General features: G+C 43.2%; 1 protein-coding gene across 1 annotated transcript in view; it reads left to right on the top strand.

Annotated features, from left to right (window-relative positions):
* Positions 1-24,804, top strand: part of ADAMTS17 (ADAM metallopeptidase with thrombospondin type 1 motif 17) — a gene marked incomplete at both ends in the record, with an annotated part of 167,710 nt that overhangs the window by 4,983 nt on the left and 137,923 nt on the right. Inside the window, 2 exons of the mRNA XM_080625984.1 lie at positions 4,511-4,676; positions 19,057-19,229. Coding sequence (XP_080482110.1) covers positions 4,511-4,676; positions 19,057-19,229 — 339 coding nt within the window. The remainder of the gene's footprint in view (positions 1-4,510; positions 4,677-19,056; positions 19,230-24,804) is intronic.

The following is a 24,804-nucleotide window of genomic DNA, read 5'->3' as shown; positions in this document are numbered from 1 at the left end:
GACTCCTCTTTGGCCTGTCTCTATTTAAAGTGGATTGTCCTTCTCAGTTGTGGTCAGAGAAGAGGTTGTGGCTCCCTCCTGTTCAGGCTCATACATAGAACTTTTACACCACATTTTTGTCATCTTTGAACTCAGTGAGACTTCCTTGTGCAGACTGGATCAGTGGAAGTGGATGATGCACATTACAAAGACTCATGGAATGAGCGCAGTGGGTATGATCTGCTCTCATAACGGACCTCATTTAAATCTGGTTTTAAGTTTGCTGGAATTGCATTTGTAAATGATAACTGAAAGCCAAAGCATGGTAATAAGGACAGGACTAAAAGCCACATGAAGTTTATTAAACTGCATTTGTGTTGGTTTTTGGTCTTCACTTTAAAAACCAACTTCCTTTTAACTTTGAGGAAATGGTTAAAGTAGGATTTACAGTGTAGCAGTTGAGAAATGGAGAAGGGGATGGAATTTGTCAGATGTTTAAAACTCTTTTCAGCATGTTCGTGGGTATGTAACTAATGAACACTCAGGAGCAAAAGAAAAATCTGTTAAAGATTCAGCATTTCACAGGTCTCCTTCAAAGACGTTGTGACAATAAAAAGGGCTGGAAAAACACTGTAACTTGAAGACCAAGTGTGGGAAGATCCAGAGCCACGTGCAGAGAGCACTGAAGGTTCCTGTCCTGAGGGAGCCTTCAAGCTGGTGCAGCTCCACCAGGACAACCAGGGGACAGAAGGGTGAAGCCATCAGAGCAGTTATTTGAGTGCCAGCACTAACAGTCCTATTGTTACTGTTGTCATTTCAGTGATACGGTGTGAGGACTTTCCTCCCTTCCCTGCTGTCATTCAGGCTTAGAAAAGCCCCAGGGGCAAGGAAGATCATGTGTAGAAGAAGAGTGAACTACTGGTAGTAGATTAGATAGAGAGCAGATTGCTCAAGTGACCAATGTATGTAGAAAACGTTGGGTAAGAGCAAGTGAGAGTATTTTGGTGGTTTGAAGAGCAGGGCTTCTTTTTGCTAGTTAGCCATGTTGAGCTGACTTCTAAATGAAGGATCTGAAATATCCTTAATATGAAAGATGTAGCCACTGTTGAGCAGGCTGGTGAGTGGTGCTGTAGTGGGAAGTACGGATTATTGTTTATTTTAATCAACTTGTCAGTTTAGTTGCCTGCCTTTTGAGGCTGAAATCATTCCAGCCTTTCTTGTTAGCTGAGCAGCGTGATCCTGTCAGCTCTATGGTCCTGTCATACTGGCTGTAAAATCCAGCTTAGTTTCATAATGCAGATGATGACCTCCGCTCCAGTGATACCCCACCTGGAGTGCTGTGTTCAGCTATGTAGACCGCAGCACAAGATGGGCGTGGAACTGTTGGAGGAATCCAGAGGAGGCCACAGAGCTGGAGTGCTTCTGCTATGGAGACAGACTGAGAGAGCTGGGCTTGTTCAGCCTGGAGAAGGCTCTGGTTGCCCAGAGAAGCTGTGGCTGCCCCATCCCTGGCAGTGTTCAAGGCCAGGTTGGACACAGGGGCTTGGAGCAACCTGCTCTAGTGGAAGGTGTCCCTGCACATGGCAGGGGGTTGGAACTGGATGAGCTTTAAGGTCCTTTCCAACCCAAACCAGTCTGGGATTCTACAGCCCTCTGTATTGTTGGTCCCCTGGTGACTCCTGTGTCTCAGGTTCTGTAGGATGGTGGTGCTAGGCAGCAGCTGCTTTCCCAGACTTTAGTCAATGCTGGGGTCTGGCACATTGGCAGGTCCTGTTTGTACGGGCTTTCACAGTGAAAGAAGGATGAGAGGGAGTATCCCAGCTTTTGATATGGATCTCTCCAGGCAAATGTGAATTAGCAGATCCAAAGCATTTTATTTAATTGGAATGATTTCCAGAGATGTGGCGAGAACAGCTCTGGTAGTTATGTGGTCTTCTGGTTTACTTCTTTATCTTCAAAATCCAGCATTCTGCAGTCTCTGTACATCATACAGGCTAGAGAAGAAAAGCATAGAGTATTTGTGCTGATGTCTGACGTCTCCTGTTGAGCACAGTACAGTATCTGATAGTTGGAGGATTTGAGGGAGGCAACATGAGGAATGCATTTCTTATTAAGAAAGCAAAATAATGGCCAGAGTATCCACATTACCAGGTCCAGAAGATCCTATCCAGGTTTGAGGACTCTTCAGAACCCAACTGGCGAATCTGGGGAAAACTTTAACTCCCTGGGAATACTTTACAGGCCCAATCCTGTGCATCTTTCCTGCTCGAAACTCTACTTGCCTTGTCAGATTAAACTTGAGACTGCTTCTTAACCTATTGCAGGGTGAAGACACATGGCTCCTTCCCTCTATAGGTTTCCACAATTCCAAAGCAAATGTGAAACATAAGTCCTTTCCAATGGTTTAAATTATTTTCACACTTGATGCCAGAAAGTTGGGATAATGTCGGCTGGTGATGAAACTCACTTCTTCTTACATATTTTTGGCACCAGCAGAAATGGTTGGCAGTCTTTCAGGAGTTCTGGTGTGGCTTTTAGTACCATGGCACCAGATTTACAACCCTTCTTCTAAATAATTAAAACCTATATTAAAAAAGGGGGCTGGGGCTACCTCCCAGCTGGAAGATTGGAACAAGGAGGGGAAGTAATGGAGAGCATCATAAGGGAGGCTGGAAGAAGTCACTGGAGCTTTTGCTGTCTCTGAAACAAACCTGACAAAGCCCAATTTGTAATTTAAATGAAGAGGCAGCACTTTTGGGAACTGCAGGGCACGAGTGGGTCTATTTTGACAGACCCCAAAGAGTGAGAGGTGTTTCTTGTCTCTTTAGAGACAGTGGATGAATTGCTTCAGCCATGGCAAATAGAGGCACTGATCTTTATTATTTTAGCTATTCTTCAAAGTGCACTTCCAAAACTAGTGACCCTTTCTGAGATCCTGGTTTCATGAATACTGTTCAGTTAGCAGGGCTGTCAAAAGAGGAGAAGTCTCCTTTCTGTTAGCAGGAATTCCTCCTGCTGGAAATATTAGGCCAAAGGGATTTCCTGGGTGTACGTGAGGACTGAATTTGGCAGGGAGGTGTGGAAATGTGCAATATACAGTATGCATGTAATGTATATTATAAATCATATTAGTACAGTCAGCTGTTGAATATATAGTATTTGCATGTACGTGCAGAGCATTTCTTTGGATGGTTGCCTGGCTGGCATGGAACACACTGTGTGTGGGGGAAGGTCTGGTCTTTCTTTATGTGCATAGGATGGGTGTAGTTGGCATGCAATGTAGCAGGACCCCTTTGTAAGCTCCTTCAAGGTGTACCATAGGCATGATGTGATGCCTCTTGGCAGGCCAGATGAGGCCTTCTGTTGTTAGCAGAAGTTGGACCAGACCTAGAGAGTTCTCTCAGAGGTGTGAATGGCCAAGAGCTGTATTTTGAGACCTTTAATTGCAATATAAATGATGATTGGATTAGTACAATGAAAAGTAGGAAAGAAACCCTCACTGTATGTATTCACTTCCTCCAATGTGTTATAACCTCAGTGTTGATTACTAAACCTGGAGGCTTTGTTAAGTTTTAAGGTGATAACTTTGCTTTCACGCTTTTCATGTCAGAAAAGGGTCAGAAAAAGCATAAAAGAACCTTAAAAGCTCTGGTTTGCAGAGGCAGGCTCTCCTGGGGCAGAAGCTGCCTTCCAAAGATGTTCCTGCCAGCCCTGGTGCAGGGTCTGGGTTTCATGCAAGACAGGCTGGGGTTTAGTGCTTATGGAGTCTACTGTTAGACAGAGTCTTTGCCTTCTTTGTGTTACTTATTCCAGGGATAGTGGAAAATCTCATAACTGGGAAGGTGCAACAGTCCATTCCCGGCTTGACCTCTGAAAGGTCTCCCTGCAACCCATGGCTCGCAGGGAGAGCAGTTCTTGCTGTGTGGCCCCTATTGCAGTTCAAGAAGAGGTATTTGGTCCTTGTACATAAAACACGTGGGTGGCTCTGCAAGTCATATTTATAACATCACTTCACTTAGTGTTGTCTGCAAGAGTGATGCACACAGGTGGTCTCCTCTTTGCAGGCAATCTCACCTCTTTGTTCTTCTGAGATAGTAAATGCCATTTAATAACAATGCAATTCTAGCTGGCAATTAGAAAGGTCTTTATGAAAGGATTCCTGTTAATAGCATTTATTTGTCTTCATGTAAGCTGAGCATCTCATAAGACATAGGTATTTATGCTTCCAGCTAGAGTGGAGCTCTTGCTAGAGGGAGAGGAAGAAGGGAAAGGAAAGGTTTTAACAAGAACCTCCACCTTTTCTTTGTACATGTACAGTGCACAGTGTTTCCAGGTAGGGCTCAGTGATGTAAATATGAGAAGCAGGTGAAGTTCATTAGTCTGTATTATGCAGACTAAACACAATCATTGTCACTTCATTTCCTCACACTGTAAACAAGAGTTGCAGTGAAATGGTTTAGGTTCACACTTGGTTGATAGTCAAGCTTAGGATACCAAACTGATGGGGTTTTTTGTTCTCTTTTCTGGACAGGTTGGCTATATCCAAATAGGATCAGAGCACATGCTGATACAACCAGTGAATACATCAGAGACCTCATTTAGTGGGAAAGAACACTTCATCAGGCGCAGACGATCCACCAAGTCAAACCACCCCATGAAGTCGCACGTTCCTGATGAGCACTGCAAGGTTGTAGCAGGTGAGCTTGAAGGGGCTCAAGAGAACAGCCATGAGGATGCAATTCTAGTTTTAACTGTTGTTCTGCAGATATGTCTATATTTTGTAATCCAGGCAGCTGGAGCTAGTGAAAAATGGCAGGTGTTACTGAAGCCTTCTGCTGCTTCAGGCAGAAGGAGTCACATCACAAATGCAAACATTGTTAGGATGTGCTGTTACATTCAGCCTGGGAGAAGGTAGAGTTACTAATGAACAGTAAACTTCTGCTTTAACCATGCAATGTGACCACTGCTCAGGAAGGTGTTCACAGTATTTTTAGCAAAGGCCCAAAGTCTGAAGCTGCAGTCAGTGGTGAGGGGTGATCTTTCATCTCATCTTCCCACTGGAGTTGTGCCAGGTAGGCACGGATAGAATGGTGATCCTTGAATTCCAGAATGTGGGAAGAATCACTTCGATACTGTCATATACTTTTGATCAGAAGTGTTATCTGTGGTGTCCTGTTCCAGGGATCCAGCTCACAACAGGATAAAAAAATATTTGGAGAGGGGAAGAGATGCAGTTTCTCTTGTCAGACAATCTACTTTCTTTTCATCTTCTCACATGTCATCATTTTTACCTCTGTCTATCAGAGCACATGATCCATCAGAGACTGTATCTGTTTCTGTGAGTGACAACTTTTAAATTGCTTTAAGGTTTTGTGAGATAAATTAAGCTTATATTTCCCCCCTCCTCCTGCTTTGTTTTAGAGGGAATGAGATCATGGAGATTGCTAAGAAACTTTTGAGGTCTTTGGCTTTCCTTGGAGATCTGTGAACCCAGACTTGAGGTCTGGGAGTCCAAAATGTGATAGCAGCTCATTTAGATATCCCTTAGCTTAACTTTAATCTGTCTGGATTGGATATTGAAGGAGCTACAGTGGAGACTGTGCAAGTTAGGTGCTGGAGTGCTTGAGCAGTTTTTGTCTGCCATCCTGTTACACTGGCTGTGGATACAGCAGCAGCTGAAATGCAGATGGGCTTCCTGTGTGTGAAGCTATTCTGGACCAAACAACAACCTCTCAAGCAATTTCCAGTGCTTTTCTGCCTAACTCATTTAGCAAGATGAGGTATATTGTTTCAATCGGTTTCTGTAGTATAACAAGAGTTGGGAGGTGAACCAGCTTCCTGAGAAATAGCAATGATGTAGATTTTAATTGTGTGTCTGGCAGTTAACATAGACATTCTTTAATGCTCTGCATTCAGTTTCCAGTGTCATGCAAGCACACCTTGCCAGTGTTAGGATCCTGGGCTTAAATCCTATGGGTCTTCATGGCTATGTGAGACCTGGTGGCATATTCCAGGGTGGCAGTCTTCAGTTGTGACCCACATTGACAATGTCAAAGCTTTTTACATTAAAAACAAAAAAACTTAAATTAAAAGGACAATTGAGGATCTGATTTTAAGCCCTAAAGTCCCCATCTGAATGGGAGACTAACAGGAAGGCAATCCAGTTCTTTGGTTGTGGTCTTCCTGCCGACATATTTCTCCTGTTCTTCACCTTCGCCGTGTCAAGGCACCACAGAAAGTCAGTAGCTTTACTGTATCATGCACTTAAAGAGTGTGTGCCTGTGAGCTGCTGCAAACCTTGTTTGTGTTCTAATGCTCAGTAGCTGAAACCCTGAAAAGCTACAGCTGCCTCCCACCCTTTTCATTGGGGTGGGGTTTTTGTTTGGTGTTAATAATAAAGCAGCTGTTGATAGTATTATTTCCTACCATTTTTCAAAAGCAAATGGCCAGCTATTCACTGGTCAAATCCTGTCTTCTCACAGTTTAAAGCCAAACAATCTGTCAGCTTGTATAAGCTGGTCTAGTTTTGTCTTCTTTGAAGCAATTGAATCTTTTGTGAAAGCCTGTCTGGGTGGGTTGCACAGAGGGTATTTTTTATGAACTCTGTGAAATTTAGGTTACAGTGTGCTTGTATATTCTATTCACTTTTATTCCTCTCCTGCCTCATTATCCCACTAATATTCCAGTTCCTGCCTTCTACTGGAAGGACTGCATACTTCAGTGCCTCCCGTTTATGCAGGCAGCAGGTCAAGGCATCTAGGCTGGCTTCTACTGGGCTTCTAATCCATTGACAGCCTCAGGAACTAGCACTGGGCTAAGAGCATGCGTGCACATACGTACACACAGTACTACCATAGCTCAGCTCCTGCCAGGCCACATGAGCTAAGTGTATATCCGTATGTTCTGATGTAACATTCATCTGAGGCTATGGATCTTGTTCTTTGGCTGGATTTTTTTCCTACCTACTTGAAGGGCTAAACTGGGACTGGATTTGGGGAGAGCATGGGGCCTCTCTGACCCTTGTGTGAGACCAGGATAGCTTTGATGGTTCCCCCAGAAGGTAGGTGAGCAAAATCTGGGACTGAGTGATTCCCTGCCCTGGGATCACACAGGAGTTTAGAAACCAGCTGGGAACAGAATTCATATCCCTTGGGTGCTGATGTTTTTGCTAAGCGATAAAGGGAGCCAAGCACCTGACTGCTGCTCAGTGGGGAGTTCTGCTTGCTCTGCAAACAGCTCCTGCTTCAAGTAGCGGTGTCATAAAATAATGAAATTGCTCATGGGCTTTGCCACTTAAAGGCAGACTCCTGAATGTTTTTCATTGTTGCAGGAAAGAAATGGAAGTCCTGGCTCTTAATAGGCTTAGCACATTAATGACCTAATTGACTCCTGTCTGCTTTGGATTAACTTTTGTGCACAAGGAGTTCAGAAACAAAAAAATTAATCCTCTCTGACACACAAAAGGTCCATTCCTAATGAAATTGTGTGGAAATGATGATCTGGGGACATGCTTCCAGACTTTCTCCTGGGAAAAGGTCTCTTTACTATGGGAAAACACTGCCAGAGTGAAGGACTGCTCAGATTTGTAGCAGAGGTTGTTGTTCACTTGCTTGTAATATGGCTTACCCAGGTTAAAAGTTGTCAGGAATGAATGGAGGTTGTAAATCCATGGGAAATCTTTGCATGCTAAATGTTGTAGATACACATCCTGCATTGTACATAGACAATGAACATACATGAACAATAGAGACAGAAAACCACATGTCTGTATAAATATAGGTATTTTTCAAGGCCACAGAGCTGCCTTGCTTGGGGGTCTTCCAGTCCTTAGCTGTTGTTCTTGTACCTTCTGAACAGACAAGCACCATCTCTAAAGAGATTTTCTTCTTAGAATTTTAGTTATTCAGTGGTACCTGGCACAATCTGCTGTTGTTTGAGAGTCAAATAAAATACAAAACCTCAGATGCTGAGTTTTTAATGTTAATTATTGATTGTGTCATAAGAACAGGGCTAATTTGCTTAATGGCAAGTTTCTCTTGGCAGCAATGGTCCTGTGCTATAGAAGCTTAACTAATGGTAAAACAAGGTGCATGGTGATGTAATGACTTGTGTGAGTGTTTGTTGGGGAGGAGGAAAGCATTTTAATAAAGCTAGATTAACTTAATCATGACATGCCGTGTGTCAGTGCTACTGAGGGGATAGAGAGCACAGCTTTCCAAGGGCATTCCTCTCCTTCCACCCAGAAGTGTGGTACTGTCCTCCAAGACCCCAGCTGTGAGAGAGGGAAACTGAGCTCACCTTGGGGCTGGGTACTGTGGCAGCCTGGTTTGATAAGTGCTGGTTAAAATCTCTGGAACTACTCCTTTAGTCTCAGTGGTGTAACATGTCCTACAGCACTCCAGATGATTTATAGAGCTGCAGGAGAACTCTGTGGGAGCCAAATTTGTCCTGGAATAATCTGTATAAGAGGATTAATCTGGCTGCAGTCAGGAATGGGAAAGCACTTAAGGTCTTGCATGACTGGATCTTTGAGATGTGAATCTGAGAGTGCCTATTAACGGGTTAAAAGAAAAAACCCAGGTCTGTGGATTCAGGGCTGATGTTTTAATTCCTTTGTTTAAATTCTGAAGTGCTCCAGCAGCAAAGGACAGATCCCATCACCATGGCCCAGGTGCTATTGTTAGTTATATGATATGTGTCTACGTAGTGTTTTTATCACCTGTCATCCAGCAGGAGAAAGAGTTCAAGTCACAATGCACGTTTCTGCTCAGGCATGAACATGAGCCCCTGTGAGGCAAACAGAAAACCCATTAAAAGCTTTCCAGGTGCGTATGCTGTGAGGGGGAAGGAAGGAAAGGTTGGGTTTCATTTGCTCTGAAGCCCGGTGTCATTAGGAACATGGGAAATAGCTTCACACCACTGATGTGAAACCCTTCTTTGGTTCTCATCTTAGACACTGGGCTGCATCTGGGGCGCAAACCTGCTATCACACACTGTTCTGATTTTAAACAAGTTTGATGGCTTTCTTGTCAAAGGTCCTACGCTAGAGGTCTTTCAAGAGACAGAATATGGAGTCATAGGGAGGTTTTTGTAGGATTTAATAGGTGTAAGTAAGAATTTCTCTGCAGATGAGTCGGGTGGGGAGAGAAAGAGATCTCTTAATGCATCATACATGAATTTTGCAGTGCCCTCAGGTTTGGCCTGGACATCCATGAATAGGCTTCTCAATTTATGTATCTTTTGGTGGTATCTCTGATTCTCACCAGTCTCTGACCCTATAGGAAGAGCTCACAGCAGAGAAGAAATGGGCAGAGCAGAGAGGACTATGGAGGCGCAGTGCCATCTCCTTTATTGACTCCCTGGAGCTAAGAATGGGGGTAGAAATCACCTGAGAGAGGGCTTCTTTCATTAGCCTGTCTCTCTGTCACCTGGTAATATATACAATAAAGGTGTTTCCAGGTGACAATATCCACCACACCCTCAGCTGCAGTGGGTGGATATAGTTCTGTTAACTATCATGGAACACCAGGAGTTTAACTGATTTGCTGAGATCTGGTGACATTTTGTGCGTTCCCTGTGCCATCAATATCTATGGATGGAAAACTCTCAGTTCTTGGTGAGGGAAAATCTCAGTGTTAAAGAGAGGATCAAACCATGCTATGAAAGTGCAGGAATCTCCTCTAACCATGTCATAAATCTTTGTTTCATGGAGAAAACTAAGTTCTGTTATAACTTTTCCACAGGTCTCCAGTGATGTATTAAAGTCCCCTTACATAGAAGGGATTTGATATAAAATACAGCCCAGGAGCATGAGGGAGAGCAGCTTGTCTGTGGAGGGAAGTTTGTTATTTCATGTTTATGATACAGGCCTCATAAATTACTTTTAAATGTGGGTTTGCTTTAAACCCCTCTGTCAGTTCAAATGAACCAGTTTTCATTGAATGCAAATGTGCTGCATGGAGAGAAACCTGTAGTGAAAACCCAGGAAAAGCAATGCTTTAATTCACAAAATAATGGATTGCTTCTCTGTATGGTTACTTCTCAACCTGTTTTAACAATTGATCAAAGCTGGTAATAATTTAAGTAAGTGCTAGTGTGCAGGTATCAGATGTAGGGAATGCTTTCCCTGAACAGGTATAAATCCTAAACACATGTTACTGCTATGTTGCATTTCCCCATCTTTAATCATTGTCTCCTAGCTGTGTTTTCTCTGCAGGTTTGACTTGGCCTGACATAGCAGTTGTTATGGCCAAAAAACATGTGCACTAAAAATAGAGAGATGTAATGCAACCTGTATTAGTCCATATTAGGAAGCATCTGTTGAAGAATTAAAGGATTTCAGCAAGTCGCTGTGCAGAAGATGTAACGTGATTAAGTGTTTGCAAGCATAGAAGTATTCCCTGTATCAGAAATTCAGCACTTTACCCATGGGAGTGTGTCTCACTTGTGTGGATAAATCCCTTGGTTTTCCAGGTCCGTGGTCTTCCAAATGGGGAGTCTGGATTTTCCCTGCAGGAGTGTGATTGTTTCCTTATGGCTGATACATGGCAGCCTTTGGAGCCATCTATTCACAACTGTCCTTTTCCATCACATGTGGCAAGTGAAGCTTTATTGCTGGTCTGTTCTGGATGAAGCCTCAGCATGAGGGCAGAATGGATAATGTGGAGCAGGAGGAGTCCAGCTGCTTCTTCCCCTGCTGTGAAGGTGCAAGGAGACAAAAAGGAGGACATGCAAATACATGTAATGTGTGGATTTCTTCCCTTTCTGGAGCAGCTGCACACAGTAGAGCTGTACTGCTCCTTCACTTGGTTCCTGATAACTTAGTGCTGGTTTCCATTGGAACCTGATGGAGTCCAAACTGGCAGGTGGTGATGAGGAAGGTTGTCTAGTGGACATCATCCTTGTCTTGGGATGTTCACAAGTATTCTAGTGGTCATTCTGGCTAAAAAGACAGGAAGGTGGCCCCAAGGAGACTAAGGTCCATTGCTTACCTGTTAGCTCCCTTTGTTTTTTCCATATTAACATAAGTGAGGGCTAGAGCCAGGAGCTGGGAACTGGGACTCTGTTGGCCTCAATTCCTGATGTTGTTTGATCGTCAGCAGATCCCTGGGACTTTATCTGTGAAAGTTACAAAAGTGTTGGGCACCTACAAATTGGTGTGGCCAAGACGGGAACACTTTGGGGCAGGTTTTGCCTCTGTTTAATAGCTCTAAGCTTCCTAAGTCATAGATATCCCAAACTGTGAACCCAAGACTGAAGGCACAGGAAATTAGAAGTAATGTAGACGATAACCTCTAATTCTCAAGCAGTTTCTTTATTTGCAAAGTGGGGCTACTAACTCTGAGCTGGCGATGGTGTGAGAGCCTTTGGATCTGAAAGTTACCCAATAAACTGACAGTTTCTCCCGTAGCTGATCTGTTTGGCATACCTGTATACTTTCATGGTTACAAATAGCTATTGCACTGCTTTCTACTTCAGTTCGACCTGCTAAGCCAATACCATTTATGGGAGGTGACCCTGTATTCTTTACTGGCTTTTGCACATCACCAGAAGTAAATTGCTCAGCTTCCAAGGAGATCAGTGCCACCTTTCTCAAGGTACAGGTATAATGGTGAGGCGGTGGGGAGCCCCTGAGCTCTTCCAGCCTCAGCAGAAGTGGTTGGAATTCAGTTGCCAAAGCCCAGGATGGTTGGTAAGGCTGGCAGATGTAAAAACATTCTTTGGAAATTAAGCACATTAGCTAAAGACTCATTAAAACAAAATAAACCTGGAGGGCAATGATGCCATTTTTCACAGTGTGACTGCAGCCAGGTAGTTTGTAGTCTCAAAAGACCTGAGGTGGATTAGGACTCTGCTTTGTGATTGGTCTCAGATCTACTGAGTGATCAAAACTGAGGAGTCCAGAGTCTTATATGCATTGCTCCTTATCATTAGGACCTAATTACACTTGTGTTACAGGGTCTTCCCCCATGGCCCCAAGCTATGGGACCTTTGTGCCTCTGTCATAACCAAAGGAAATTGATTCAGCCTCAGATTTACAACTAGTAACAGAGTAAATCAAACATAGGATGAGAAGCTGAGGCAGAGGCTAAAAGGGAGTGGCGGAGCAGGTATTTCCATTCCCACTTTAATAGTCTTACCATTAAGCCATGCTCACTGCACATGCTTTCTGTACCATTTACCATTACATTCTCTTGTCTGACTGCCTTACACAAATGAGTCCTTTTTTGCAGCTGATTGGAAAGCACACTATGAAGGTGTCTTTTAAAAAGAGATAAATGCACATAGTTCAGGAGGTGGCAATCTTTGAAATCCAGTATACAAATTGAACCAGTGAGCATATGGAGATCATAGTGCTTATCCTGTGCTGCCTTACAGGCCTGCTGTTAAACACTAAGTCCTGATGTGTTATGTTGATGACTGAGTATGTTTTGCAGAAGAATAAGGTTTTAACTGATGTGTCCAAGCCACAGACTAACTTGGATAGCAAATCCTTACAATAAAATCTCTGTGGTGTTTTGAGATGCAGCACAGAGTTCATGACTTATGTCTCAAGTTCTTGTTTGCTGCTCTGCCAGACAAATAGTCATGAACTTGTGATTTGGTAGGAAAGTGGCCGTGTAGGAAAAAGGAATGGGGAGGTGGATTAAGCAGCAACGGATCATTCTGCTATGCAGTGATTTTTCTTACTAGTTGATGCACAATTTTGCCTGCCATTCTAGTCAGAAAGAAACTGGAGGTACGTAGGCATTTTGTAGGACAAGACTTAAAATGAGAGGACAGCTCTCAGTCTGTAATCAGCTGTGATTTGAATGAACAGCCATGTTTAATTCCTGAACTTCAGATTACTCACTGGCATCAGCTGGCTGTGGTAAATCTGGAATTCCAAGCTTCTAATGGAGGTATAAAAGATGAGTGCACAGGGACAATTTTGTGCTGTGTCCTGACAGAGGTGAAGGGGCTCCATGTTCCCGTGGCTGGAAATGGACTGGGAGGTGCTGGCTGTGGCAGCAGCTCCAGTAGCATCCATTCCTCTCAGTTTCCTCCTTCAGTCCTTGCATGTGTCTGCTCCGAGGTGATGCCACAGAAAAGGTGTCGAGGAAGCAACTGTGTGGAGCAAGGCCCCTGGAGGTGGAATGTGGTTTCTTGCAAGGTAACCAGTGCACAGATCTTTGGATGTAAAGTTCATAAGCAGCAGTGAAGGGATGTCTCTGGTGGCATCCGTAAACTCTTAACTGCCCCCTCTCTATGTGCTGTGGTATCTCCCAGCTCTGAGCTGTCCTGTGATCTGTGGTTGCTCTTTTAGCTCAGGCTGGGTTAGCACATGCCCTTCAGTGGGTTGACTTCTGCACTGAATGTTTTGTTATCCTGGAAGCCTCAGATCTCTAAGCCTATTCAGAGTTGTCTCGCTTCTAACCATGAGCAGCTTGATCCCCAGACCGAGCAAACAAGGTTCTGCCTTGCACAGCTTGTGGGCATCCACTGTGGTGATCCGTTGCAGCCAGGCTTTTGAAGAGGCTGATCAATAAACAGTTTGGAAGCAGTTCTGCTGTCAGATCCAAACACGAGGAGCAGATTGATTTAACTGTGGCATATTTCTCTTGATGTGTTTTCAACTTCTCTGTGTTTCAACCCACCACCCCTTGATTTTAATTCAAACTGAAAAGGAAGCCTGCCTCTATTCTGTTTAGGTTTTGCTCTGGGCCTGGGATGTAAATGCTGCTGCTGCTGCCTTCCACTTTGTGTTTCACTTCCTTCCTGGGCTCCACCTTACACCTTGCCTTGATTTGAAATGAAATCAAGTCGTTATGTTAGGTTTGAAAATTTCTTTGAGATGAGCACAGTGTCTACATCAAATAGCAATGCCCAAGAGACACAGATGCAGTATAATAATATTTTAAACACTGAGCATTTTGAGACGTATTTGTATCCTACTGCTGGTACCAGAGACACTTTGTGGCATCCTGTCCCTCTGAGAATTCAGCAATTGCCCTTCCTCTGATTGCCATATGATTTTAGGTTAACTACTAAGCGTATACCTGAAGAACTTCCTTTCTTTAGTTTCTAGGCTTGATTTGTGTGCAGGATTTCCTTTTTCTTTCTCTGTGCTTTGCTTTGGAGAGGTGGTGATTTTTACTTTGAAGTGAATCTAATAAAACCCACCTAATGTGAGTACCAGTGAAACTGTCTCTAGAAACTCCTGAGGCACAGGAAGAACTCATGTTAGCTGTTCACTTGCATACTCTCTCCTCCTTTTTATGCTGCTGAAGTAATAGCATAAAGGAAAGCAGAGCTGCTCTCTAGGTGAGCTTGTATAGAGATGTTAGAGGGGTCATGGGTGGAGGGAAGTTAGCAGAGGGCTTCCTGAGGAAGAACTGGGAAAAGTTTTTAGGGCAGCAATAGAAAAGAGCTTCTAGAGAAACCTGGCCTTGCAGAAAGGACTCTGCAATTTTACTTTCATTTGTGGCTTTTGTTGAACTCCATCCAGGAGCTTTCAGTAGGTTTAACTAGAATGAGGTAGCTAAAATTACAAAGGGAAAGATTAGGAGGGGGGGGAACGTGGAAGGCTGTAAGAGAAGAGGTTGCTTTTCAGATGAGTCTGGGAAATACAGTTGGAAGGGAGGTAGGTAGGAGGAGCAGGAAGGGACTCTGCAGTTACAGCAAGAATGTGCCAAAACCCAGACAGTGCTAGACAAGGCTTTTGGTGTGTAATAGGAAAAGGTCATTTGGGGCGGTTGCTTTGGAATTGTACATCTGTTGGGTTGCCATAAAAAGCACTGTACGTAGGGAGTTTTCTACTGAGGCTTCAGCAGAGCTCTGTTGTGCTGCTGCTTGCAGTAGGGACTGTGGGGTTTTGCCTTTCTGAGGAAGATTTCAAAGTCAGCAGAACATGATATGATTGTGCTGCTTTGCAGGTGACTAGCAAAGGAAAGGTATGACCCTCTCAATAAAAGCCAGTTTAAGAGCTTGTGCAATGTTACATCCATTTTATACTGAGGATCTGGGAGTGCATCACCCTTCTCCCATCACCTATGGTCCTGCATTTTGTGGATTTTTGGCCAGCTAGACTGTGTAACACACTGTCAAAGTGCCTGGCAAAAGAGTCATGTCCCCTGTGCCTAGTCACCCACAGCATATATGTGCTGTGCTGTAGATTGGCTGTTTCAGCTCATATTTCACATGAAATTCTCTGACCTCTTCTGTGGGGAACACCTGACTCCTAAAATAGTGTGCAGTTTGGTTATGTATGCTCCCCGCAATGTAAACTCCTCTGACAGGCTCCTGCCCGTGTTTTATGGCCTCTTATGCCTTCACACTAACACTTAACATCTGCACCACAAAATTTGTAGCATCGGTTTGTTCGAATAAAGAATCCACCAAGCATTTAATCCTTGTTTTAATGGCTGATGTTTATTTTAGTTTGGGGTTTCGTGTACTCATGGAGGGATTCTCTGCCCATAGTCCATAAATCATGCAGAGCAGGAATGAGACTTCTCTGTGCTGGCTTGTTTCCAAAGTGAGGCTCTAGAGATGGGGGGTTTTTGGTACCTCCATAAAGTTGACTCACCTCGGGTATGAGTTGCAGATGCGTTTAATGAGGATTTACTGTTGGGTTTGGATCTTTTTCTCCTCATCATCAAATGTCTGCGATACGGGATGTGTTTATCTCTCTTGTTCTGTTTGTGATGGTTCATCCATGCAAGTGATAGTTGTGTCTTCTCCATGTGCTTGATTATGCTGGAAAATTGTTTGCATGTGTGGAAGGCAGGAAGATGCAAACAGAAACCACTCTGAAAGTAGCCCTCTGCAAGGACAAAAAGGACAGAAAGAATAAAGTTACACTATAGAGGAGCTGATAACTGAAAATGGAAAGAAAAAGGGACACCATCCCTTTTCTGTTCAAGTAGTTTGTGTTGTGTTGCCATACGTCTCCTGTAGTGTATCATCAGTGACCACCTGAGCTCTTTGTAGGCTCCCTTGAGTCCATTACATGTTGCCTGTTTTAAGTGCTCCGTAAGCTTACACTTGGCCAACGTGAGGAAGAGGATAAGAGTAAAAGCCCAGATCCTCTAAGTTAGGTCACTTTGGCTGTGTTTCTAGGCAAGCTTGTGGGGTGGTAGTTTTCCACACACAACCTTTAATCCCTACAACCCAGTGGCAAGCAGCCAACCCAGAGCTTCAAGTAAAACTCCTGGAGGAATGGGGGCCAGAGGCTTTGTGGGAACCAAGACTACCCAGCAATGTGCCAGGAGTCCCTTCAGGCTGCTGCTCTCCAGAAGTCACACCTTCCAGAGCTCTGTACAGCTGCCTTCTGCAAAGAGGGGCTGAATGGAGTCGGCAAAGCCTTGCCAATTCCTTCATCCGCCTCTGGAGGAGGGACCATGCTGGGCAATCCCATGGTAAATGACCATGGCATGACCTCTTCTCCCCAGAGTGCAAGCTATGGTCTACCATAGTGGTTTCCTCTGACACAAGTGGCTTCTTTTCTACCAAAAAGGAGATTTTTGAAGTGAAGCCCCAAAGTACTCTGAGTTTATTTTCTTCCATTTAAGCTTTTTTACACAGCTCATTCCGTAAGAACAACTTCTCTATAGGTAGGAGATTTACAGCAGCTGAAATGCTTGAATTTGTTAGGGCATTACCAAAATAAGAATTTGATGGGGAAGTGCTATTACTTCCAGGAAGGTTCGGATCACTAGCAGCCAGACCCAAAAGGCCAATGCTCTTACTATAATAATTGGCCTTCTCTTCAGTTCTCCCTGCGTTCTCCCTTGGTATTTAAATGATAACCTGGAAAGTACTGCACTTAAAGCTGCACAGGATGGGAGGGATTGTTGGATGGATAAAATGAAAGGGATAAACAAACATGGGAGCTTTTCCACAGAAGTTTGGTGAAGTCATCTCCATTTCATAGCTGGCAAATCAAAGGTGCATTCACCTTTCCTTGTTTCTGGTACAATCACTCCATTTTATTTTATTGCCCTTCTAAAGCCCTTGGAAGCATAGAGATCCCCTGCTCTGTGGCCACTGTGTCATGATCGTGCACTTTTGGGTAGCTGTCCTGCAGTCTGTATGAAAACGAGCCTTGAAACTTGGTGATTGTCATCTTTGCTGCTGGCACGAAGCTTCTGTTATTTATGAGCACCCCAAGTTTCCATTTCTTTTTGCTTGTCCATGGGCCCGTCTGTCTTTGTAGACCCAGGGGGGATATTTCCACACCCCTTTAAAAAAGATTCAAATCAAATTTCATGTTTAAAATATGTACCAAGTGTTGACAGCTGATGCCTTGGGCAGAAAAGCATGTGCAGAGCTATGCTGGATGGCTGCTAGACAGCTTGGAATAGAGATATGGGATGGACATGTGCAAATCTGCATGTTGACGAGACAGAAAATGTATGAATGAGCAGGAGGCAGGGAGTCTGTTTCAGGTGGGCTTTGGAGGGCTTAAAGCTGATAGAGTTTATCACCCCGAGTACAAGGGGTCAGTCAGGGAAAGCGGATGATCAGAGTGCATTTACCAGCCTGGGAAAGAAGGGAAATTCATGCTGGATTATGTAAGGTAAACAGGCTGTGGAAAACCAGGATCCATGAATGCTAATTCAGATCTGCCTGCTGCAGAATGGTGCTTTGCTAAGAGAGGGTCTCAGGTTAAATCTACACAAAATGAAAAAGTAATTCTTTCCTCTGGGAAACGAGCAGCGTGTATAGTGTGACAGAAGAGGTATCTGTCTGATCATCCATTATGGTCTATCCCATGTCACTTTTCGCATTGAATGTTGTATTTATGCTGGTTCAGGACCTGTTGTGTGTTCTGCTCCCTTTTTCATGGAAGAAACCAATGCATTAATCAGTATCAAACCAATATCAGTATCTTATCCATGGAATATTGCAGGCTGAGCAGTTAGCAGATGTAATTTCAGTAATTCTTGGCAGTTTGTTTCTTACTGCAAAATAAATTTGTTTTAATGACTTCATTTGCTTTTCTTTCAATTGAAAACATGAATACATTTTGTGTGACTGCAGTGAAGTGAGTAGATTCAATTTCAGATCTGGACTTAGTTTCTCCTTTGTTCATGCCTCAGCTGCTTTGTACATTTGCCTTTGAGCTGTGAAACACATTTCACCTTTCAGTTCAGAAGAGGACAAATTACTAATACCTTAGTCCCTTAGTATGGAGGAAGGAAGGTTTAACTTTTGTGTTTTTGTGTTAACGCTACTGCTTCACTTTCAAGTCTTTAGGATAGGTCCGTTTCACAGGTTCTTGTAACTTCAGTTCATTGAGGTCTAGGAATTCCCTGCTTTTGGTACACATACCACAATAAAGATGCATGTGAGCTCTGTACGTAGGTGGCCAGTGACTGCAGCTGCTGGTGCTGGTGCTCATGCCAATAGCAATAAATCAGCAAAGAAAGCTTGAGAAGGTCTTATCTAGCCTGACCTTCTGCACTCCTGGGTTCCATCCAGAGACTTCTGCAGTTGGCCAATGATCCATGTTCCAAAACAATCTTAGCTTATATTAAAGTTTTTGAGGCTCTGCTGTGGTCTGTTACATTGCTCTGGTAGGGCTGGTAGCAAGTGAAAATGCAACTGATGGAAATAGTGACTCCAGGAACATCTTACGACTTCCCTGGCTCAGGAGAACCTGCAGAGTCTCGAGTGTACATTGCACTCTAAAGCACACTCTCCTATCCTAAAGTTTTCTTGAAGAGATTTTTCCTTAATTAGCATTTATTCCATTCTAGTGGAATGATGCTACTTTCACATGCAAGATGTCCAGTTTCTGAAGGTTTTGCAGAAGCATGACTTCTTGGTTTGAATTCCAGTTTATCTTTTGCTTTTCTGGACTTCGCTTTTTCTATTGTCTTTTCTATTTGCTCACAATCTGGTGGTCTCATACGAATCTGCACACAGAGGTACAGATGTACTTGCAGTGGAACCTCTTGATTGCTTCTCTTCATCAGCAAAGAACACTTCAATTAAAGAGCATTGCTACCTGAATGTGCACAGGAATGCTTGTTGAAGAGTGTAAATGTTTTATTATGATCTGCCAGCCTTAATAAGGATTTTGACTTTTAGAAAAGAAGAGACAAAAGAAGATGAAATCAACCAGTGACTGGAGGGAGAGAAGAAACGCCATTCGACTCACCAACGAGTACACAGTAGAAACCCTGGTGGTGGCAGATGCTGATATGGTCCAATACCATGGTGCAGAGGCTGCCCAGAGATTCATCCTCACAGTTATGAATATGGTAAGTGGGCATTGTACTCTCAAAAGAACAGCAGATTGTATCGAGGGTAGGTTAAAGCTGGGTTCCTTGACAGCTGAAATGGGCAACTGTTTTGACCTTGAGGTATGAGGAAAGGTTTTTGTTTTCTTGTGTTGTGTGCCTCTTCTCCCCCATCTATACAATTCCCTGTATTTGCTTAAGGATATCACGATGAAAAACTTTTTCGAAACTGAAATCGCAAGTTTTCATTAGGAAATATTCCATAATTGTTGAAGAGTGGTGTTTTCTGCCATGTTTTATTATTGAAGCCAACAGTCATATTGATTTCCAGCAGAAAAACTGTCTTTCACTTAGTTAGAAATACTCTTTACCTCTGATTTTTGCACAATGAAAATGGCTGCCTCCCTTGCTGCAGAAAACAGGGCAAAGTCACTACCAAACTGCCAGCTGATCCCGTTCTTTTCACCCCAGGATCTCTTGGGCTGCCAGAGTGAGGAAAGCCTTTAGAAACTGCAATCTCCAGTGAAGTGCGGGTGTTAATTTGTTAGCTGGCCTAGTAGTTTAAGCCTTCTGTCTCAGTTGATAACAGGACACAAAGCCTTGCACAGTGAATGCTCTCTCACTCACTTGTTGCCAGTGCCAATAAAAAGATAATGGCTAAATTGGATGTGAACACTGAAAACTCTGCTCAGAGTCGGCAGGGGTCCTTCCAGAGGTATTTGTGCAAGGAAGTCTTTGAGGAAGCTTGTATTCTTCTGCCCATGCTATTGTAACATCCAGGAACAGTTCATTCTCCTCATTACTGGTCTGTTGTTGTTCACAAATAGCAAATTAGCTTGGAAAAAAAACCCAGTTCTTAATAGTAATTGACTGGTCACACTTCCCAGTGAAGAGCTGAGTGATGGATGCTCAGTGCATAATCCAGCTATGGGACAACAGCTTTTTGAAAGGTCTTGTGTTCTGTTAAGCACTGGTGTGAGGGAGCTCTCCTGTAGTGAAATGCTTTGCTGATTAAGCACAGAGTAACTGGTCTTTTTTTGTTTAACAAGCTGCTTTTCTGTGTCACTTCCTCCACCGTTTATTTTGCCTTTTGGCATGCTGTGACAATAGTCACTTAATAGGGCTTCGTTGTGTCTCTACATTTATTTGGATTGATTGGTAGGAAATGTCTTCTTGCAACAAACCCATTCATGTCGCCACCACTTCAGGGTCTACTTACTGGCTTTCTTGCATTTAAGGATGTGTTTGCTGGGGGCACAAGACCCTTATTCTTCTCAAAGCCACAGTCTTCCAACCTTAAATTCCTGCACCAGTTCTGCAGTGAGCAGGCAGGGCATAAGGCCAGCTGTGAACAAATTTGCTTCTCAAGTCACTTTTCGACCAAACAGAAGTCCATATTCAGATATAATGTACAGGTCAAAGCTGAGTTTCTTCTGGTGTCAGATGTCTGGGACCTCGAGGGGGATGATGGTGACTTTTTGTTTGCAGTGGTAGCCCAAAAATCTGTTCCCTCCTAAAAGCTGTTCCACACTGATAATAACAATCTGCTGTTGTGTCCCACAGTTCTGCTGGGGCTGGGGCAGGGCATTATACATGTGCGAGCTTTTAAAACGTGTCTGATCATCTGTCTTGATGATCCTCATGCCAGAAGGTCAGTTATTTCAGTGTAGCCATTAGTGCTTCTCTATCTTGTATAGCTTTATCAACCTATGAAGATTGTTTGGGTTAAGTATGCTGACAGACCAAGTCCCAAAAAAAGATGACCGTGAATCCTGTTGTCTGTCCAAGCTGAGGAGTACTGCAGAACATCTCAGCAACATCAGCTTGCCAGGTGTGAATATGTATGTGTGGGAAGGTGCTGATAGATGGGCTGGGTTCTCTAAACCCATTTACTATTGGGTTAATATCGAAGCTTAGTTTCCATCGGATTTGTCTGATGGACTTTTAAGCTAGGTTCTGCTGCTGCAGTGTGAGCTCACACATTTATTAGGCACTAGAGAATGCACATGGAAGGGGACTCTTGGCTGAGGAACACATTTATCTAACATCTAAGGTGCAAAGTCCAGCTGAAACACTTCCCGCTGTTAAGTCATTTTTCCTAGGGACTCACACATGTGGCTTTTCTGATGTCTGATAGGATCTGAGTTTATGTTTCAGCTTTTCAGCCTCCAGAGGAGCACCAACAGAGTCTCTGTCCTTTGTCTGGCCACCTACATTCCCACACTTGTAGGAACATATCATCTTCCACACCTCTGCCTCCCTTGGGAAACTGGTTGTGAATGGCTGGCAAGATCAGAAGATACTAAAGAATAATAACAGGCAAACACATAGATGGCATCATTGCATAAATTCTTTATTCTGAGGCTATAAACCAAGGTGAAATTCAAGGAAATCAAAGGGGATTTTCACATTTCATTTGCCACAATGAAAGCTGATCTTTATCCCAGCAAAAGAGGCTGAGGAACAATTCAGAAAACGTATTTCAGGAAAAGAGATTGGATAGTCATGTGGTTTAGATAGTCCTTAGCCAGCCTCTTCACTCAGCCACTGCTTTTCGGGTAGTGCCTGAACCAGCCATGGTCAATCTTTGTGTGATAGTTTCTCACGTGTAAAACTGCTATGAGGAATACCACAGCCCTAGGTCCCTAGGGCAACATCTGTTACATCCTTCTCCGGTGCAGGACCAGTTGTGCTCTGTGTAACATGCAGACAAAGGCCTCCTGGCTCCTTGGGATCTTTGTCTCCTGCCTGCCTCGATACTTCTGTCAGCCTTTTCTGGCTGTTAGTTGGGGGGCAGGATTTGCCCCATGATATTAGGCAGTACTTATTCAGCTATGCTGCAGGATGGCGGGCTGCCTCTAAAAGAAACCAGAATGTTAATTTTGGCTTGGAGGCTTGCATTTAAGCAAATAGAACATTACTGGTCAGGGGTATATTAACTTAACTCCTCTCTGTAAGCCATTACGTTTACTGTCAAACCACAAAACAAGCATTAAGAGGTCTTATTAATGCATTTTATATTTATAGACATTTTAAATAAAGTGATCTGCCTTAAAGTATTTAATATCTATTTATGTTACAAGAATTTCTGAAGGGAAAAAAAGTCAGCATTTCAAAATACTGGTTTATAGCTCCCCTGGTAAATGAGATTCTTAGGGAAAAAAAACCCTACCACCCTCCTCTACAATAACAGCTAAGAAACACAGCAAGCCCCTTTTGCAGCCCAGAAATAAAATAACAGCTAGTGCTTCATACAGAAAGTGCTGTGTTTTTAATAGCATTCTGTGGTTCTGAATATCCCCCTGAACAGAGAATAGATTCACATTAAAGGTACTTGTTTTTTCTGAATATCACTGTAGAGGTGCAAACTCTTCATTTACTAAGCTAATATTTGAAGTTATAAGACAAATTTTTCCAAGATCGTGGAAGAATTTCACTCTAAGGTACTCTGTAATGTATAAGTAGGAACAAGCATGGCCCCAGGGCTTTGAGTTGACATTTTTTTTAAGTCACCACCTCTAAAATGAAATCTTTTCTTGTTTTCTGGCAAGATATTTGGTTCAGCCCAGTTTTGCTAATGGGCGGTTCCTGATGGCTTTGTGATAATGATAAAAGAGATAAGCTGATAAAGTTGTCAAACGCCACCATGTACATCTACAGTTTTAGTGAGGCAGTGAGTTTACGGGCATCCTGGATATGAGGACATAAACAGGGAGAGATAATAGTAGAATTATAGAAATGCAAAACCAGCTTCATAGGTGCTGATTTATTTTTCTAAGCCCCTTTTTACTGAGCTTTGTACGGTGTTGCACTGTTTGCATTTCCGTTCTTGCCTCCCCTTTGCATCCCTTGCCTTTAGTGCATCTCCTGTCCATGCCCTTCTTCAGTAGCCACCTCGAAATTCCCAAAGTGCCTTTGTGGTAAAGCATGCTTATTTTGCTCACCCATTCTGTTAGTCCAGTAACTACAATCTCTCATTGCATTTCATCCACATGGAGGCTGTTTGGATGGATGTTCTGTTTCTTATGAAGTTCTGTGTTGCTCTTGCAACACATCATGGCTTCACCTAAACTGAACTTTGGGTTTCTCAGCCAGCAACTAGATGACCAGTGCACTGGCTCTTTTCCTTTCCCATGTGTTCCTGTGTATCTGCTTAAAATAGCTGCCATTCTGGCCTTGGTTCAGGAGCAGGTTCTGAAGCATGAGACATCACTGCTTTCTTGGAGGAGTTTTGTGCTTTGTTTCCTCTTGTGTTTTCTTTTCATCCAAGAGGAATGGCAGTAAGACAAAAAGGAGATTCTCTGTCCTCATAGCCAGGCAAACTTAACTGGCCTCTACTGGGTCTGGTCTTCATGACTTAAGCTTTCAGCTTCCCATAGAGAAGTCCGATTCAAATGATTATGAAGTATATGATAAATGAGGTATGAGATCCTTTGGAAAGTTCTGTCCATGGCCATAGTGTTTTTAATGACAAGGAGTGACTGGTTTCAGCTGGTACCTGAACAGCAAGTTATGAATATTGGCTCCTTGCAATTCTGCAGAGCTTCTTTGCAAACCAAGTCCCACTCAGGCTGACCCTCTGAGCATTTAGGGACAGAGATGTCTGACTTTCCAAGACTACAGCATGGTAATTTAAAAGCTGCTTTCTATGGGTTTTTTCTCCCCTGAGTGCATTTTGGGGGGGTTTGGAATAAATTACAACTGTGGCTTGGTTTTGAGCTTGCCTTTTTCTGAGAGAATACAGCATTCAGGGAAAGGTTACTGTAATGTGTGTTAGTTTTCCTGCAGCTGTTGCTAAGCCATGCGATTAGTGTGGAAGCTCTTTGCAGCAGCAAGCAGTAACTTGAAGTTAGTGATCTTTGGGATGTCATTAAGAGGGAAAAATTTAATGTTGTTCTTTAGGAATAATGCTGGTTTACTCTCTGAGGCCTCATTTTGCACTCTGCAGATTGGTTTTCATTTGGATTTCCCCTGTGAGAGGGTTTTTTATGTTAAAGGAGTAGATAAAATCATTTTTATCATGCATGCATTGATGGATTTATATCTGTGCTCTTGGGGGCTGGCACATAAAGGCTCCAGAGTTGCCACTGATAATTGGCTCCCTTTACCCTGATCTGGAATTTTCACGATGGGAACAGGGAAGTAAAGCAAAAGGATGTAAGTATTTGATTACAGTCTATAGATTTCTCTTTTTCACTCCAGCAGCCCCAGGAGAAAGAGTTATGTCAACTATCTTATATGGAGCCATGAATATGTTCTTTTTCATTATATTTAATGGGGTAATTTGAAAGTTTGGCTTCAGGTGGGTGTTAGAAATCCTATAGCACTTTTCAAAACAAGTGAAAGACAACCTCAGTAACCTGACTAATGCTTCTGCTGTCCAAATGTCATCCAGCAGCCAAGGCAATGGGGAAGCTCTTGCTTGACTGCAATGCTTAAGGAAGAAAAAAGTCAATTTACCCTCAGGGTTGCTGTTCTGAACTCCAGCACATCTGAAACACACGTCTGCCTCCCACCATCCACCTGCAGAGGGAAGCTCCTGAGAGTTAAAGATATTAAATTAAACTGATGTAGTTTAGTTCCTCTCTTATCCCAA

This window comes from Psittacula echo, assembly GCF_963264785.1.
Source record: "Psittacula echo genome assembly, chromosome: 10".
Classification (NCBI taxonomy): Eukaryota; Metazoa; Chordata; class Aves; order Psittaciformes; family Psittacidae; genus Psittacula; species Psittacula echo.
Note: the sequence above shows the minus strand (reverse complement) of the source record. Positions and strands in the feature narration are given on the sequence as shown.